The sequence below is a fragment of the Lonchura striata genome, chromosome 14 (genome assembly GCF_050655825.1).
Source record: "Lonchura striata isolate lonStrDom1 chromosome 14, ASM5065582v1, whole genome shotgun sequence".
Taxonomy (NCBI): domain Eukaryota; kingdom Metazoa; phylum Chordata; class Aves; order Passeriformes; family Estrildidae; genus Lonchura; species Lonchura striata.
The window spans coordinates 1,736,169-1,753,649 of NC_140716.1; the positions used below are offsets into that span (position 1 = coordinate 1,736,169).

General features: G+C 53.1%; 2 protein-coding genes across 6 annotated transcripts; one reads left to right on the forward strand and one right to left on the reverse strand.

Annotated features, from left to right (window-relative positions):
- The first annotated feature begins 313 nt into the window (after window positions 1-313).
- On the forward strand, window positions 314-6,134 carry LOC144245854 (hydroxyacylglutathione hydrolase-like protein). Of its 5 annotated transcripts, none has more exons than XM_085592050.1 (8): window positions 314-504; window positions 2,005-2,069; window positions 2,168-2,285; window positions 2,975-3,083; window positions 3,217-3,320; window positions 3,413-3,514; window positions 3,878-4,022; window positions 4,329-6,134. In XM_085592050.1, the coding sequence occupies exons 1-8, from the start codon at window positions 400-402 to the stop codon at window positions 5,237-5,239; spliced, it is 1,659 nt and encodes a 552-aa protein (XP_085448176.1). In that variant the 5' UTR covers window positions 314-399; the 3' UTR covers window positions 5,240-6,134. The 5 variants fall into 5 exon arrangements, with proteins under 5 accessions (XP_085448176.1, XP_085448177.1, XP_085448179.1 ...); XM_085592051.1 differs by having other exon boundaries at window positions 3,902-4,022; XM_077786909.2 differs by having other exon boundaries at window positions 320-504; window positions 3,943-4,022.
- CIAO3 (cytosolic iron-sulfur assembly component 3) lies at window positions 5,401-17,065 on the reverse strand. Its single transcript, XM_021547660.4, has 11 exons — window positions 16,991-17,065; window positions 15,280-15,375; window positions 13,963-14,106; window positions 13,043-13,175; window positions 12,349-12,483; window positions 11,963-12,081; window positions 10,600-10,729; window positions 10,311-10,383; window positions 8,948-9,082; window positions 7,784-7,941; window positions 5,401-7,058 (listed from the first exon to the last, which is right to left on the reverse strand). The coding sequence occupies exons 1-11, from the start codon at window positions 17,054-17,056 to the stop codon at window positions 6,820-6,822; spliced, it is 1,428 nt and encodes a 475-aa protein (XP_021403335.1). The 5' UTR covers window positions 17,057-17,065; the 3' UTR covers window positions 5,401-6,819.
- Between the last annotated feature and the right edge of the window lie 416 nt (window positions 17,066-17,481).

Below are 17,481 nucleotides of genomic sequence, written 5' to 3' on the forward strand. Positions count from 1 at the left end.
AACAGGGCTGGGGGGTTACCCTGATTTTGGGAGCACGGCTTGGGGGGGGGTTCCCCTGATTTTGGGAACAGGGCTGGGGGGTTCCCCTGATTTTGGGAGCACGGCTGGGGGGTTCTGATTTTGGGAACAGGGTTGGGGGGCTCCCCTGATTTTGGGAACAGGGTTGGGGGGCTCCCCTGATTTGGGGGGCAGGGCTGGGGGGTTCCCCTCCTTCCTCCATCCCGGGGGGCTCAGGCTGCGCTGCGGGGCCCCAGGCTGGCACAGGGGCTGTCCCTGCGGCCGTGCCGTGCCGTGCCCGCCCCACGCTGCGTGACCCGCCCCGCGCGCGGCGGGGACCGCCCCGGGGGTGGCGCCGGGGACGCGCCGGGGTCCCGCAGCCCCTCCGCGGTCCCCGGGGCCATGAAGGTGAAGGTGATCTCCGTGCTGGAGGACAACTACATGTACCTGGTGATCGAGGAGAGCAGCCGGCGCGCCGTGGCCGTGGACGCCGCGGTGCCCAAGAGGGTGAGCGGCTCCGCGCGTGGCTGCGGGGGTGGCGGTGGCAGCGCGGCGCTCGTGGGGCATCCCCCGGGCAGGACCGAGCCCCAGCGCCGCGGGTGGGCCGTGGGACCCCCTGCCCGCTGTCCCCGGTGTACCCGGTGTACCCGGTGCCAGCCCTGAGCTGTGCCCGGTGTCCTCGGTGCCACCCCCAAGCTGTCCCCGGTGTCCCTGGTGTCCCCAGTGCCACCCCCCAGCTGTCCCCGGTGTCCCTAGTGCCACCCCTGAGTGCTGTCCCCGGTGTCCCCAGTGGCACCCCTCAGCTGTGCTCTGTGTCCCCAGTGGCACTCCGAGCTATGCCCGGTGTCCCCAGTGTCCCCAGTGCCACCCCCCAGCTGTTCCCAGTGTCCCTGTTGCCACCCCTAAGCTGTGCTCTGTGTCCCTGTTGCCACCCCTGAGCTGTGCCCGGTGTCCCCTATGCCACCCCTGAGCTGTGCCTGTTGTCCCCAATGCCACCCCTGAGCTGTGCCCGGTATCCCTGGTGCCACCCCTGAGCTGTGCCCGGTGTCCCCAATGCCACCCCTGAGCTGTGCCCGGTGTCCCCAATGCCACCCCTGAGCTGTGCCCGGTGTCCCTGGTGCCACCTCTGAGCTGTGCCCGGTGTCCCCAATGCCACCCCTGAGCTGTGCCTGTTGTCCCCAATGCCACCCCTGAGCTGTGCCCGGTGTCCCTGGTGCCACCCCTGAGCTGTGCCCGGTGTCCTCGGTGCCACCCCTGAGCTGTGCCTGTTGTCCCCAGTGCCACCCCTGAGCTGTTCCTGGTGTCCCAGTGCCACCCCCCAGCTGTGCCCGGTGTCCCCAGTGCCACCCCCAAGCTGTCCCCGGTGTCCCTGGTGTCCCCAATGCCACCCCTCAGCTGTGCCTGGTGTCTCCAATGCCACCCCTGAGCTGTGCCCGGTGTCCCCGGTGCCACCCCTGAGCTGTGCCCGGTGTCCCTGGTGCCACCCCTGAGCTGTGCCCGGTGTCCCCAATGCCACCCCTGAGCTGTGCCCGGTGTCCCTGGTGCCACCCCTGAGCTGTGCCCGGTGTCCCCGGTGCCACCCCTGAGCTGTGCCCGGTGTCCCTGGTGCCACCCCTGAGCACTTTCGTGGCTTTTCAGCCTTTGCTGCTGCCTCGGGCATTTCCTTCCTCTTGAGCCGGGCTTCACTCCTGGCCCTGGGTGCTCCACTGGCATCCGGAGCCTCCTGGCAGCCGTGCCGGGGCTGGCAGTGCCCTGTGGCGCTGCAGTGGCTGGCAGTGTGGGTGGCACCGTGCCCTCCTCTGTGCCTTCCCTGGGAAAGCCAAAAACGCCCCCGTGGCCACGGAGCCAGCGCGGTCCCGTCCCCCTGCCCGGGGTGTCCCCTGAGTGCCACCCTCAGCCTGTGGCCCCTCAGGGGGTGCTCTGGGGGGCCGCCCTGCCCGGTGGCAGTGGGGACAGGGCACGGGGTGGCTGTGTGCCACCTCCCAGTGCCACTCTGGTCCCTTTCAGCTGCTGGAGATCGTCAGGAAGGAGGACGTGGTGCTCAAGGCCATCCTCACCACCCACCACCACTGGTAGGAGAGGCTGGCTGGGGGTGGCCGCGTCCCCTTGGGGACAGTGCCAGCTCCCAATGCCAATCCCAGTGCCAATGCCAGTCCTGCTCTGCCCGCAGGGACCACGCCAGGGGCAATGAGGAGCTGGCCCGGCTCCTGCCAGGCCTGCAGGTGTTCGGGGCTGACGAGCGCGTCGGGGCCCTCACACACAGGGTCAGCCACGGCCAGGAGCTGGCGGTGCGTGCCCGGGGACAGAGGGGGACAAAAGGGGACAGCGAGGAACAGAGGGGGCCCAGAGCTCACACATGGCTCCTCCTGATGGCTGCAGTGGGACTGGGGTCCCCAGTGGGGTGGCCAGTGGGGGGTGAAGTGGGGTGGTCACACTGTCCCCAATGGGTGGTCACACTGTGCCCAGAGAAGTGTCCAGTGGGGTGGTCACACTGTTCTCAGTGGGGTGATCACACTGTGCTCAGTGGGGTGGTCACACTGTCCCCAGTGGGGTGATCACACTGTCCCCACAGGGCTGGTCACACTGTGCTCAGTGGGGTGGTCACACTGTCCCCAGTGGGGTGATCACACTGTCCCCAGTGGGGTGATCACGCTGTCCCCAGTGGGGTGGTCACACTGGGTGATGCTGTCCCCAGTGGTGCCGGTGCTGCTGGGCCGTGCTCAGCTCTTGCTGTCCTGGGCTGGGGGCAGACGTGGCCCCGTGGATTCAAGGCTGGGATGGAGCAGGAGCCTCATCCCAATCCCACGGGGCCTGTTCGGGGTTCTGCTGGAGGCTCCCACCCCCTCCCGGTGCCCCAAACGCCACCGGGGCAGTCACAGCTGCACCCAGCCCGAGCCCCCTCAGCTCTGGAGGCAGGGGGAGGTCTGGGGGGTGCATCTGTCCCCCGCAGTGGAACCCTGACCCTGTGTCCCCCCAGTTTGGGTCCATCAGGGTGAGGTGTCTCTTCACCCCGTGCCACACCTCGGGCCACATGTGCTACTTCATGTGGGAGGACGATTCCCCGGATGCTCCAGCCCTTTTCTCAGGTACGTGGCCCCGCTTGTTTTTGGGGACACGCTGCCTGTGTGCTGCCTGTCCCCCCTCCCAGCGCTGCTGGGGTGACCCCGGCACCGCCGTGCCCGGCCCTGGGGTCCCCCGGTGCCCACCCCTGTCCCACAGGTGACACGCTGTTCGTGGGGGGCTGCGGGCAGTTCTTCGAGGGCACGGCGGAGCAGATGCTCACCAACCTCACCCAGATCCTGGGGGCTCTGCCCAGGGACACGGTGAGGGTCCTGCCCCAGCCGGGGGGCTCGGGCCAGGGGTCCCGGGCTGGGCTCGGCCCCGGGAGCGCCTCTGACGCCGCTGCCTCCTGCAGAAGGTTTTCTGTGGCCACGAATGCACCGTCAGAAACCTGAAATTCGCCTTGAAGGTGGAGCCAGAGAATGAAAAGGTGAAGGAGAAGCTAGCGTGGGCCAAAGTAAGTGGCGGTGCCCCCTGTGCCAGGGTGGGGCTGGGCTGTGGGGTGGCAGCAGGATTTGGAGGACGCTGTCGAGGCAGGGATGGGCGAAATGACTCCCATGATTTCAGAAGGCAAAATGAGCATTTATCCAAAAGCACTTTTGTCTTTTAAAGAGAACATCGTGAGCGTTAATTCCATTGGTCTTAAAGTAAAAACATTTCACCTGATTGGTGCACTGGACTTAGGGCAGTGTGGTAGAACATACCTGGTAAAACGTGGTAAATCTCACATATGTGGTAAAACATATCACAAACAATATGAATGGAAAGATAATAATTGTTTACATTCCTCTGGGACTTTTTCCCAGCCTTAGCCTGGCAGAAATCTTTCTCCTTTCTCTCTGAGCTGAGCATACCCACATTTGGACACCTCTGTTCCCCTGGCAGCAGCGGGATGACGAGGACCTGCCCACGGTGCCCTCCACGCTGGAGGAGGAGTTCCTCTACAACCCCTTCCTGCGGCTCACGTAAGCACTGCTGCCCTCCTGCCCCAAACCTGCTCCTCTTCTCCTCCTGCATCTCCCCCCGTTCCCAAAAACCTGCTGGGACACCCCAGGGAGGCTGCCCGGGCACGGGGTCAGCCCAGAGGTGCCGTGATGGTGTGGGACCAGCACGGTGATGGTGTGGGACCAGCCCAGTGATGGTGTGGGACCAGCCCAGGTGGGACCAGCCCGGTGGTGGTGTGGGACCAGCCCAGGTGGGAGCCCGTGCTGTCCATGCCAGCGGGCCGGGGTCCCTCCTGCCCGGGGCTCAGCAGCTCTGTCCCCCTGCAGGGAGGAGGCCGTGCAGAGGTTCACGGGCAGGACGGAGCCCGTGGAGGTGCTGCGGGCGCTGCGCTCCCAGAGGGACAACTTCAAGAAGCCCAAGGAGAGGCCCAACCCGCAGGCCATGCTGGCCTTCGACTGGGGGCTCTTCGAGCCCTTCCTGGAGAAGAAGTGACACCCCCGTGGTGCCAGGGCTCCCTCCTGGCTGTGCCCAGCTGGGTTTTGTCTTTAAGGCTGCTCTGCTCTGCTCCCCTCTGGCTCCTGGGGCTCCCCGTGGAGCTCCTGGATCCCTTTGGCTGTGGGACCCCCCCTTGGGATGCTGGCAGAGGTCAGGACGTGGCTGGGGGCAGTCCCAGGTTGGGGCTCAGTGCCAGGGAAGGGCAGGAAGGCTCAGGGATTGTGGTGCTGTGCCCCAGGGGGTGCCAGCCTGCCCTGCCAGGCCCCTATCCCAGTCCCAGGGCTGTGCTGGTGCCTTTGGCACTGCTGGGAGCCCTCCTGGCCCTGCTCCAGCCCCCTCGGCCCCTCTGGCCCCGTGTCCTGGTGACGGACACTTGGACCCCCCCACGGGAAACTGGGGAGTGGCTGGTGGCACTGGTGGCACCAGTACCCAGCTGACTCCAGCTCTGTGCTGCCAAATCCCTCATCACAGCAGGGCTTGGCTGGGTTCCCCCCTCGTTTTTCCCTCTTTTCCAGTAGGTCCCACAGGGATTTCTGTAGGGATTTGTGGCCCAGGCGCTGCCTTGGGGAGCCCTTGGCCCCTGTGGGGTGCCCAGGTGGGGTCAGGGTTTGCCCCAGAGGGATTTCCCAGGGTGGGACAGAGTTTGGGCAGCCAAGAACAAAGTGCTGCCAGGCATCCCTTTTTGCTTTTTGCTTTTTCCAAGGTAAAACACTCAGTGCCAACTCCGTGCACATTCCCTTGACCACAGCCAGGGAGCAGCTGGGGCTCCCAGGCCTCCCCAGCCTTCACTTTGTGCAAAATCAGGGCTGTGCTTTCTTATTTTTTCTTTTGAGTCTGAGAAAGGAGCAGAGTTTTGTTTGCAGCTGTGGGGAGGCACTTCACACCAGTGAAGTCACTCCCTGGTTGTTTTGTTTTTTTTGTAGACAAAACGAGGGTTTGATCACTGGGACAGAGTTGATTTCAGGGATTTTCATGTGTGAACTGTGAATTTCTTTGTTGCCACTGGAGTCTGGTTTGGGGCTTTTTGCTGTGCTACAAACCAAGGTTTTCTTTTTTTTTTTTCTTTTATTAAGTTATAGTTTGGATTTACTTTGCATGGTAGGGGAAGGATTTTATCCACAGCCTGAATTCCCCAGTTTCCATGAAATGCTGGAGTTGTGGGTGTCCCCTTTGGAATTTTATTTATCCTGGGAGCAGGGATGCCCCTGTGTGCCTGAACCAGCCCCGAGCCTGCCCCACGCCTCAAAGCTGGGACAAATTCCAGCTCTTCTGGTGGCAGCCAGGGACCCCAGGGTGGCTGCAGGGACCTCTGTGTGCGTTGGTGGCCTGGGAACTGGGGAATTCAGGCTGTGGATAAAGCCCTGATTATTTCATTTCCAGCCAATTCAGCTTCACTGATTTGTGCATTTCTGGGCTGACTCTGCACTGAGTCCAGCCTGGAGCCTCTCCCTGGCCCTTTCCTGGTTTAATCCAATCCCTGCATGGAAAAGAGAATTCACTGGAAGCACCAAATTGCTCCTCAGGAAGGAGGGGAAGGGGCAGCAGGGGGAGGTTGATGCCTTAGAACACTGTGAGGTCATTAATGGTCAGCAACAGCTGAAAAATGGAAAGCTTTTAATTAAAAAGCATGAGAATCATCATTTGCTCTGTGGATTCATTGGAACAAAGTGCAGAGGAGGCTTTGGCTGCTGCCAGCCCCAAGGCCAGGAATTATTTGGTGGCAATTTTGGGGTGTTATCCAGCAGTAAGTGCCCGTTTTGTCTGGATTTAGGGATTTTATCTCAGTAAGTGGCTGTAGGTGTGACAATTCTGTGACTCCCTGCTGAGGGTTTATGAAGAAAACAGAGAAGTAATTGCCCTTGGTATAAATTATGATAATTTAAGGAAAAGGAATCACAGGGGTTTTTCCAGCATTCTCTCCAGTCCCTCTGCAGCCCCAGGGATGATGCCAGGATTTGGATCCCCCCTCTGAGGGCACAGACCCTGCAGGGCAGCGAGAGGGGAGAACTCCAGGCCTCGTGAGACCACTTCTGACAAAATGAGGCTGTTCCAGGCACAGAACTGAGTGCTGTGACGATCCAGCAAGGCCTGGGGGAGGCACATCGAGCTCTGAACCCCCCAGCCCCTCAGCTGTGGCAGGGATGGGGCTGCTGGAGCAGTGCAGGGCTGCCCCATCAGCCTGGGACGTGTCCCTGCCCGACTTTGGGTTTACTCCCATCACCTCATCCTGCAGCTGGAGGAGTGAGCGGTGCCAGGCACATTCCCAGAGGCAGGAATTGCAGGGAATCCTTGCAGGATGTGAGTTCAGAAGGCACTGAGGTCTCACCACTTGATGCTGAGGGCAGAGCTGGCTCTCTCCACGGCGTGGTACTGTGTGTGCAGCACCTGCAGAGCCCTGTCCGAGCCCCAGCCCCCCAGCCAGTGCTCGTAGAGCTCCCTCACAGCCTGGTTTTCCTCTGGAATCTCAGCCCTCAGGGATTCATACAACCTCTCCACCTGCTGCAGCTCCTCCTTGCTGGATTCCCCCTCCAGTTTGATCTGCCCTCCTCCATTCAGACAGCCTGAGAGGAAAAACAAAATAAAGGACGAAGCAGTTCAGCTGGGAAAACATCCTCAGAACTTCCAGCCCATTGATCCTGCTCCTGCAAAGAGCTGCAGGAATGAAAACACCTCAGGGATGGAGGCTCAGTCCCAGTTATCTGCCAGCAGCAGGGCACAGGGCAGGGAGATGCTGGGCTGGCTCCAGCTCTTATCTCCTGCCCCCAGAACAGAACCAGAGCCCAGCCCAGCCCAGATCAGCCCAGCCTTGCAGGCCCAGCTGGAGGAAAGGGAAAAGTGCCTGGGACGTGCTCTGGGAGCTGCCAGAGCTCTGTAGATCCTTGGGAAGGAGCAGCTCCCTCAGGGGGCTCAGGCTGCCCCTGCTCCCCTGCTCTCTGCCTCCTCTTCTGTTCCAGGAAGAGGAAAATGGAACCAGGTTTTAAGGAAGTGACTTTCTCCAGGCACAGCAGCATTTTCTCTAAGTGTGATAGTCAGGTTTGGGCAATTTCAGGGGGAAAATCCCCTCAGCTACCAGAGCTCAGGAAATCCTCCTTAAAAACAATTAATTAATTAATGAATTAATGATGCAAGTGTTCTATGATGGAATTCAGCTGCAATTCTTTAAATCCTGAGGAATTCCTGGCTCAGAGGTAGGAAAATCCCCACACAGCTGTGATGGTGTGCTGCCACAGCCCAAGTTGGGGAGAAATCTCCCGTTTCTCCTGTGTGGGTTGGAGAGCAGCCTCACCTGAGGGACAGGCCATCACCTCCACGTAGTGATAGGGGCACTTCCCTCGCTTCAGCTTCTGCACCAGGTTCTGGATGTTCCTGAATCCATAGGCCAGGGCAAACTGGAGCAGGACCTCTCCATCCCTCTCCAGGGTCACCTCCTGGAAGTCCTTGTTCCTGAGGGAGCAGAGCACAGCAAGTGGCTTCTCCAAATGAGTTTCTGTTTTCAACTTCAAAACCCAAACGCTCTGTGAGTCTCACTGAAGATGTCCCAGTTCTGTGCCTTCCAAGGAAAACAGGAAGGAATTCCTTCCAGAACCTTCCAGGATTGCTGGAGCCACCTGAGCAGAGTTTGCTGAAGGACATCAGTGCTGGATAAAGCCTGAAAAGCTCAGCACAGGGAGCTTTCCCTCACTGACCTGACTTCCTTCAGCCCCTGAGGGGATTTTTTGACTTCTGCTGGGTCATCAAACATGGGAACAAACCCTGATTGAGGATTCCAGATTTCTAAGGTTACTTGGAATACCTGGTCCTGATAAAAAAAAGTAAGTAATTTGATTTTTATCAAGATTTTGAGACAGCTTTTTCTGCTTCTTAAACCAGAGAATCCTAAACATAAAAACTGCTCATCGGGGATATAAATAATTCCAAAGGATTTATTAAATTAGAATTGGGAAGCCAGAAGGAATCTCAGGTGGATGAGCCTCAATGCCCAAACTCAGGTGATTTATTTTCTGTTTCACTCCAGTTAAACAGAGCCCCAAAGCCTTCCCACAAGTTTTTTTGGGGTCAGTAACCAGTGACAAATCTCCCTGAGGTGAGGAATCCCAGCTCCACGAGAGCTCTGCCTTCTCAATTACCCTAAAGTTGTATAATTATTCTAAAAGTTATCAGTGGGAGAATCCACCAGGCCAAACTCCAGGGTGTGGCGGGAGAAGGGGCTGGAATTTTCCCCTGAACTGTCCTTGGAATTCTCCCTGGAATTCTTCCTGCCTGCATGGAATTGGCTGATTTATTGCTGAGCAGCTGGGGAGAGAGCAGCCGATTCTCAGATTGGAGTGAAGTTTAACATTGCAAAAAACCCCCAAAAAAACCTCAAAAACCCTCAAAAAAACCCCAATAATTTCAACCCCTGAACAAGGAGAAGAATTCCTGGGAATAGCCTGAGCTTGCAGCTCCTTACCTGAGAGGTCTGTAGTGGATGGAGGCCACGTGGACGCCGAAGAGCTCGCGGGCCGCGTGTCTGAAGATGTGCTCCAGGTACCCCCCCGAGCCCCCTCCTCGGTGACAGCTCAGCTCCTCTGCAGCCCTGCCCAGCCTGGGGGGCACAGCAGCAGCAGCTTCAGGTTTGGGGGGTCACACAAAGCTCCAGGGGTGCCCCAAACTAACTGCAGCTTTCCCTGAGCTCCGGCTTTGCCCACTGATGGCTCCAGGGGATGGGGGTGGAGCCCTGGAAGTGGCCCAGGTCAGGCTGGATGGGGCTCGGAGCAGCCTGGGACGCTGCAAGGCGTTGGGGTTGGATGATTTTTAAGTCCTTCCCACCCAAAGCATTCCATGGTTGTCTAATTAATCCTCATGAATTGATGAATAGTTCAGGGAGGTGCTGCTGAGCCTCTCTGCAGCTCTGGGTGCTCAGTGCAGAGCCAGCCCTGCTGTCGCCTCAGAGCCCAAAATGTGCTCCCACCCCGCCCCTGGCACCCCCTGAATTTTTCATTTTTCACCAAGATTAACTGGGTGACCGAAATATTTGTCACTTCTGCTTTAATTCTGGGGTCTCTGCAGTGGTTCTGGTAGGAGGAGCAGCAGCTTCTGCTTCAGGGGTTTTTTAGCACAGATTTTAGGAATTTTAGGAGAGATTCTTGTCCTTCCCAAAGCCTGCAGCAGCTTTTTGTGGGATGAAAGGAGCTGGAGTGATTGTCCAATGGAAATGTACACATTCTGTACATTAAATGTTTGTTTTAACTCCCAGTTGTTCTGGTTCAAGTGACACAAGAAACCAAACCAAGGGTAAACACACTTGTGTAAAACAGCAGGAAAAGGGGAATTCTGAACTCCCAAAATCCTGGAAGAAAAGGAACAGGGAAAATGGAATTCTGAATTTCCTAAATCCTGGAGTAAAGAGAATTCTAAACACCCTAAATCCTGGAGGAAAAGGAACAGGGAAAAGGGAATTCTGAATTCCCTAAATCCTGGAGTAAAGAGAATTCTGAACTCCCTAAATCCTGGAGGAAAGAGAACAAGGAAAGGGGAATTCTGAACTCCCTAAATCCTGGAGGAAAGAAAATTATGAACTCTCTAAATCCTAGAGGAAAAGGAACAGGGAAATTCTGAACTTCCTAATTATTGGAGGAAAGAGAACAGGGAGAAGGGAATTCTGAGCTCCTTAAATCCTGGAATAAACAGAATTCTGAACTCCCTAAATCCTGGAGTAAAGAGAACAAGGAAAGGGGAATTCTGAGCTCCTTAAATCCTGGAGTAAAGAGAATTCTGAACTCCCTAAATCCTGGAGGAAAGGGAAGATAACTGAAATGGGATTTTACTCTTACATGGTGTCCAGAGGAGCAGGATCTAAATCAGACAGGGACACTCCTTCTTCCTCCAGCAGCTTCAGCACTTCTCCTAGGGCAGAACAAGGCACAAAGAGTTCTTAAGTTTTGGGAAAAAGGGAAACAAACCCGACAGAGCAGTCCCAAAACTGCACCAGCATTTCACCAGGGCATGATTTGCACGATTAAATGTAAATGTAGATCAATATCCAACCCCTATCAGAGACAAAGGGTTATTAAAGCCAGGGAGAGTTTGCTGGAATTGGGAGTCTCCTGTGGCTCTGCTTACCTGTGGTGATGACACAATCCACATCCCTGGTCTGGTATTCCTGGTTGAAAAAGTCTGGCCTGGAGGCCTCCAGCTTTTTGTCATAACAGGGCATGACAGTGACGTGGTAGATCCTGTCAGGGGGCAGGTGCTGCAAGGGAGACAAGGCTGGGGCAGCCAAAATCCCCCTGATTTTGGGAGGAGTGCATTCCAGGGACAAAGGGGAGTGGGGGAAATAATGCCACTGTGCCCCACTACGGCTGAGTATTTGTGCATTTAAATATTTCTGAGTGAATGAAATGATTTCTGTCCTAGAAGCCAATTTCAGCTCAGTCAGTGTCAGCAGACATGGAAACCTTCACAGGTTTTGTGGAATCCTGGAATGGTTTGGGTTGGGAGGGACCTTAAAGCCCATCCAGCCCAACCCCAACACCTCCCACTGTCCCAGGCTGCTCCAGGCTGGCCTTGGGCACTGCCAGGGCTCCAGGGGCATGGAGCTGCTCTGGGAATTCCATCCCAGCCAGGAATTCCTTCCCAACACCCATCCAACCCTGCCCTCTGGCAGTGGGCAGCCATTCTCTGTGTCCTGGCACTCCAGGCCTTTGGGAATAACATCTTTCCATCTTTCCTCAGGCTCCCTTCAGCTCCTGGAAGTTTCCCTCATTCTGGTGCAATGATCCAAGGTCAGCAGAGAAGCCAATCCCTAATTAAAGCATTAGGGAATAAAATTCCTCCCTGCTCCCAAAGCTCAGCCCCTCAGGACATGATCTGGAGTCCCACAAAAACCTCAGGATCATCCAAGCAACAAACACAGGCTGAGCCAACAGCTCACTGACCCTGGGCCCCATATTCCAGTGCCAAATATCCCCAGAAAATTGCCAAATTTTGTCTCAAATCTGCAGCTGCCTCATGCAAGTGTCACAGCCAGAAATGCCAGTGGGTGCTGCAGCCCCTTCCTGGCCCAGTCCAGGCTCTGTGGGGATTTCCAGCTCCCACCTGGAACCTTCCCAGAGGTCACAGAAGCAAGCTGGGAATGAAGGATCATTTTTGGAGAATCCATGATCTCCGTACCCACTGCAAACTCAGCTTGGGTCACTTATTTGAAATTATTCACCAATTGAAACAACAGGAGCACAAAGACAATGAAAATAAGGTTCCTCAGCTTTCCCAAATAATTCAGAGGGTTTAATTTATTTAGCCCATGCTCAGTGCTCTTCCCTAATTACTATTCATTAGCTAAGACAGAAGTGAGGAAGATTTCTGCTTTCTCCAAGGCAATATTGACCCTTAAATGTGTGTTACACATGGCAAACTGATAAAAAATCAGCCTGAAGTGTTGAATTGGAGGAGTTTTGCAGCAAGAAGAGCATTTTTAGAGCTTTACCTGCTGCTCTGCAAAGTAGCCCTTGACCAGGGAGCCCATGACCTGCTGGGGGGATTTGGTGGTGCTGATGTGGGGGATGATGAAGCTGCCGTGGGTTTTCTCTGCGTAGCAGATCCAACCTGGAAGGAACATCACCCACAAATTCAATTAAAAAATAAGCAGCAGACATTCACTCTGCCCATTCTCCCCAAACCCCAGGTTTAATAACCATGTTCAGCCTAAAAAGGAAACAAGTGCAAGTCCAGAGTGATTTTTAAGGTGTCTCACCACTGCTTTAGCACCAAAATCTGTGCTGTGAGGAGAACAATCCTGCAGGTAAGAACAAACATTTGCAGCTTTCTGAGCAGCTTCTGGATTTGGGATTGCAGCTGGAACTGAAGCCATACCTGGGCAGGCAGAGGCCAGCATGGGCAGGGCTGTTTTGTCCTCTGCTTGTCTGTGGAAGCGTCTGACAAACTCCTGCTGGCTCTCCAGGAGGCTGAAGTTCCTGGAGAAGGTCGTGTCAAACACGTGGTGCACACCTGGGCAGGGCAGCAGCTGGGTGAGAACCCTCAGGATGCAGCAAAACACAGCAAAAATCCTCCCACTTCCACCACAGGCAAACCCAGGCACGGGTGCTGAGCCCACTGAGACATTTTTTGGGATGGGAAGAGGAGGAAAATTCACAGGAGAGGTGGAAATGTAAAATGTACAAGTTCTTTTCAGTGGTTCTTTAGAGGTTTTATAGAGGGATGGAATGGTTTGGGTTGGAAAGGACCTCAAAACTCAGCCAGTTTTGGTATTTCCCACTATCCCAGGGTGAGCCAGCCTGGTCCTGGGCACTTCCAGGGATCCAGGGGCAGCCAGAGGTTCTCTGGGAATCTGTGCCAGGGCTGCCCACCCTGCCAGGCAGGAATTGCTGCCCAGCATCTGACCCTGCCCTCTGGCACCTTTCCCTTGTCCTGTCACCATCTGCTCTTATAAAAAACCCCTCACCCTCCTTTCTCCAAGCTCATTGTGGGACTGCATTTTTGGACAGTCTGGAATTCCCCCGGGGGTTAAATAAATCCCTTTAATTTGAGCAGAAAGCCCCAAACTTGCCCAAACCCTTGAGGAAGGTGGTCAGCTTCTGGGCTGTCTCCAGCAGCCCCAGTTTGCACCTTGCAGCCAGGGAGGCTCTGGATTGAGGGGAGACAGAAACCACCACCAGCTTCTGCTCGTGGGCAGCAGCAGCCTGGAAAAAAAACCAAATAATTCCAAAATGTGGCACAGGCAGCCTGGGAAAAAAACTAAACAATCCCAAAATGTGGTACAGGCAGCCTGGGAAAAAAAAACAAATAATTCCAAAATGTGGCACAGGCAGCCTGGGAAAAAAACCAAATAATTCCAAAATGTGGCACAGGCAGCCTGGGAAAAAAACCAATTCCAAAATGTGGCACAGGCAGCCTGGGAAAAAAAACCAATAATTCCAAAATGTGGCACAGGCAGCCTGGGAAAAAAACTAAACAATCCCAAAATGTGGTACAGGCAGCCTGGGAAAAAAAAACAAATAATTCCAAAATGTGGCACAGGCAGCCTGGGAAAAAAACCAAATAATTCCAAAATGTGGCACAGGCAGCCTGGGAAAAAAACCAATTCCAAAATGTGGCACAGGCAGCCTGGGAAAAAAAACCAATAATTCCAAAATGTGGCACAGGCAGCCTGGGAAAAAAACTAAACAATCCCAAAATGTGGTACAGGCAGCCTGGGAAAAAAACCCCCAAAAAATCCCAAAATGTGGCACAGGCAGAGCTGGCAGCAGCACAGAGCTCCTCACCTTCATCCCCCAAGGAAGAATTCACACCAAAGCTTTTAAAAATGAGAATAAAGCTTTTAAAAATGTGAATAAAGCCCTTAAAAATGAGAATAAAGCCCTTCAAAATGAGAATAAAGGCCAGGGGTGAAGCAGGAAGAGCCCAGGGCTCAGGAATTCTGATTTTCCCAGATTTTCCCAGATTTCCTGCAGGGATTCAGGCTCCCACCTTGTTGAGGGCCAGCACCTTGCAGAGCTCCCCGTGGCTCTGCTGCCTGACCAGGACAGTCTCAGCCGAGGTGATGCAGCCACTGCAGGCCAGGCAATCGTTCAGGGTGATTTTGGCTTTCTCCAGCTTTTCTGCTTCCCCATCCTACAAAAAAAAAACCACAAAAACAAACAAACAAAACCCACAAAAACCCAAAAAAACAACCAAACAAAAAACAAACCCAAAGAACCACAAAACGATACCAAAAAAAAACCACCAAAAAAAATCCCCAAAAAAGCCCAGAGCAGGCTCAGTTCTGAGCCCAGAATTTAAGGAGCAATTTCCCCACTTTGTTACCATAATAGTGATTATTGCTCTTTTGATGCTGTTGGTTTATAATTTTAAAAAATCTCTTTATTTTTAAGGAGATGAGGACAAAAGCACCTGGAGCTGCTGTTTTAAATGGGATTATTTGGCACAGCAAAGGCGATTTGCTGAGGGATTTCATCCCAGACACTGGAAGGGAATTTTTTCCCTTCTATCTGCCCTGAATAATTTGATTTTTCCAAGAGATTCTCCTCTAAAAAAAGCCAGGAATAGACCAGGAAATGAGGCACTATTAACATTTTAAAATAAAGAACCATCCTCCTTTGTGTCCTTCTTTATTAAAATCAAAATCAGCCTAAAATTCCAATTTCCATTCCTAAAGGAATTCCCAACCTGGCGAACTGAACAATGCCACCCTTTTTTTTGTGAAAACAGAAAAAAATTAATGTGCCTTTTGGAAGCTTCTGAATTCTTCAAGCTTTTAAAGAAATAATTTAAAATATTATTTTTTAAAAATCCAGCACGATTTAGTAAAAATATCTTGGTTAAATCTCTGAGGGAGCACCAGGACGTTGTCACAACCAACCTGGAATTGCCAATCTTTAAATGTTGATAAAATAAATAAAATAAATAAACTTTTCACCTTATCTGCTCTCTTATGAAAACCATCACCAATTAATAGCAGGGTTTCAGAGCATAAAAAACTGGAATAAATTGGAATTACTGATGAAAAAATGACTGCTTAAAAATAGTATTTATAAATTAAAATGCTGATTAATTCAAGTTTTATAAAACTTCACCTTATCTGCTCTTATTTTAATAATCAGTAATTAACGCCATGCTTCAGAGAATAAAAGTGGCACAAAATTGGAATTATTGATTATAAATTAAAACAAAAAAAAAAAAAACCCAAGGCTGACAGCATCTCTTTGAGGTAATGCCTCAAAGTGGATGTAGATAATGAAAATAATTAAAATACACTCATTTTTCTGTTTCTTTTCCACTGGGTACCTGGTTAACCTGGAAGTAGCTTCCATCAGGCTCGATCCTGATCCTGGCTGCTGCTTTTGCTGGGTTTTTCTGCACTTTCACAGGTTTGATGCACTCCTGAAAGAGCAGCAGAGCTGGACTCAGGAGCTGAGCAAGGAAGAGGGGACTGAATAAAAAATAAATATTGGGTGTAGAATAAAAAATAAATATAGGAGAGTAAATAAAAAATAAATATTGGGGATTGAATTAAAAAAAAATTGGGGATTCAATAAAAAATAAAGACAGGGGGTTGAATAAAAAATAAATATTGGGGTTGAATCAAAAATAAAGATGGGGTTTTGAATAAAAAACAAATATTGGGGTTGAATAAAAAATAAATATGAGGATTGAATAAAAATAAATATTGGGGATTGAATAAAAATAAATATTGGGGATTGGATAAAAAATAAATATTGGGGATTCAATGAAAATAAATATAGGGGATTAACTAAAAAATAAATATTGGCAGTTGAGTAAAAAATAAATATAGGGGGTTGAATAAAAAGTAAATATTGGGGATTGAATAAAAAATAAATAATGATAGGGAATTGAATAAAAAATAAATAATGATAGGGGATTGAATAAACAATAATGATGGGGACTGAATAAAAAAAGAAATATTGGGGATTTAATAAAAAAGAAATTTTGGGGATTGAATAAAAATAAATATAGGGGGTTGAATAAAGAATAAATATAGGGGGTTGAATAAAGAATAAATAAATCAGGGGCTCGACCAGCAGCTCTGGATGCTGAGCACTGGGAACAGCAGGAAAAATAAAAAATACTCCAGTGTCATCCCAGGGACCAGCAGGAAAAATAAAAAATACTCCAGTGTCATCACCGAGTGCCAAGTCCAGTCTTTTTTTAAACACATCCAGAGACGGTGATTCCACCACCTCCCTGGGAAGACAATTCCAGTATTTTATTATTCTTTCAGTGAAACATTTTTTCCTGATATCCGACCTAAACCTTCCCTGCCGTAGCTGAGGCTGTGTCCTCCTGTTCTGTCAGTGCTGCAGGTGGAAGAGACCGACCCCACCTGCCTGAACCTCCCTTCAGGAGCTGTGGAGAGCAATGAGGGCACCTCTGAACCTTTTCTTCTCCAGAATGAACAACCCCAGCTCCTTCAAATGCTCCTCACAGAGGTGAACAGGCTGAACAAGCCCAGCTCCTCACAGGGTTTGTGCTCCCAGCCCTTCTCCAGCCTCGGTGCCTCCTCTGGATGTGCTCAAGCATCTCCATGTCCTTCCCAAACGGAGGGGCCAGAGCTGGGCACAGCCCTCGAGGTGTGCCCAGGGGCAGAATGAGCTCCCTGCTCCTGCTGGCCACACCATTCCTGAGCCAGGCCAGGGGCCATCGGCCTCTTGGCCACCGAGGCACACTGCTGGCTCGTGTTCAGCCTCCTGTCCAGCACCCCCAGGTCCCTTTCTGCCTGAACCTCCCCTCAGAGCCGGCAACATCCCCTCAGGGACGGGAATATCCCCTCAGGGTCAGGAACATCCCCTCAGAGCCGGGAACATCCCCTCAAGCCGGGAACTCCCCTCAGGGACGGGAACATCCCCTCAAGGACGGAAACATCTCCCCGGGGAGGGAACATCCCCTCAAGCCGGGAACTCCCCTCAGGGACAGGAACATCCCCTCAGGGACAGGAACATCCCCTCAGGGCCGCTCCGGGGGGTCCCGGCGCCGTCACCTGCGCGGGGGCGATGAAATCGTCCAGCTCCGTCAGCTGCAGCGCCGTGCTGAACTGCGCCGCCATGGCTGCCGCAAAGCGCGCGGGACCGCGGCACTGCCGCCAAGCGAGCGTCGCACAGCGGACTACAGACAGCCGCAAAGCGAATGTCGCACAGCGGGACTACAGCACCGCCGCAAAGCGAGGCGCCGCGCTGTCGTACAACCGGATTGAAGCGCCCGCCTCACCGCCGCAGTTGCAATAAATATTTTTTATTTTTGCTCAGTAAATATCGCCTTTTTGGGATAAACAATGCTGTGTGAGGGCTTTTGGCGTGCTGAGCGAATAGCAGTGTGTCAGCTGCCGGGAAGTTGGGTGTGAGGGCTGTTCTTGCAGGCGCCGCGGCTGCTGCGAATTGATTTAATCCCGGGTTTGATTTAATCCCGAATTAACTCACTGCAAACGCCCCGGGCTGTGAGAAAACAAAAGCAAAGCAAACGGGGGCAGCTGGC

Excerpts from the sequence above, each read along its gene's own strand:
- LOC144245854 (XM_085592050.1), top strand. The coding sequence starts at position 400 with ATGAAGGTGAAGGTGATCTCCGTGCTGGAGGACAACTACATGTACCTG. Across the intron at positions 3,084-3,216 it reads TGCTCCAGCCCTTTTCTCAG|GTGACACGCTGTTCGTGGGG; the intron begins GTACGTGGCCCC and ends CCTGTCCCACAG. Across the intron at positions 4,023-4,328 it reads AACCCCTTCCTGCGGCTCAC|GGAGGAGGCCGTGCAGAGGT; the intron begins GTAAGCACTGCT and ends GTCCCCCTGCAG.
- CIAO3 (XM_021547660.4), bottom strand. The coding sequence starts at position 17,056 with ATGGCGGCGCAGTTCAGCACGGCGCTGCAGCTGACGGAGCTGGACGAT. Across the intron at positions 12,082-12,348 it reads GCTGGCCTCTGCCTGCCCAG|GTTGGATCTGCTACGCAGAG; the intron begins GTATGGCTTCAG and ends TGTTCCTTCCAG. Across the intron at positions 10,384-10,599 it reads GGATTGTGTCATCACCACAG|GAGAAGTGCTGAAGCTGCTG; the intron begins GTAAGCAGAGCC and ends GTTCTGCCCTAG.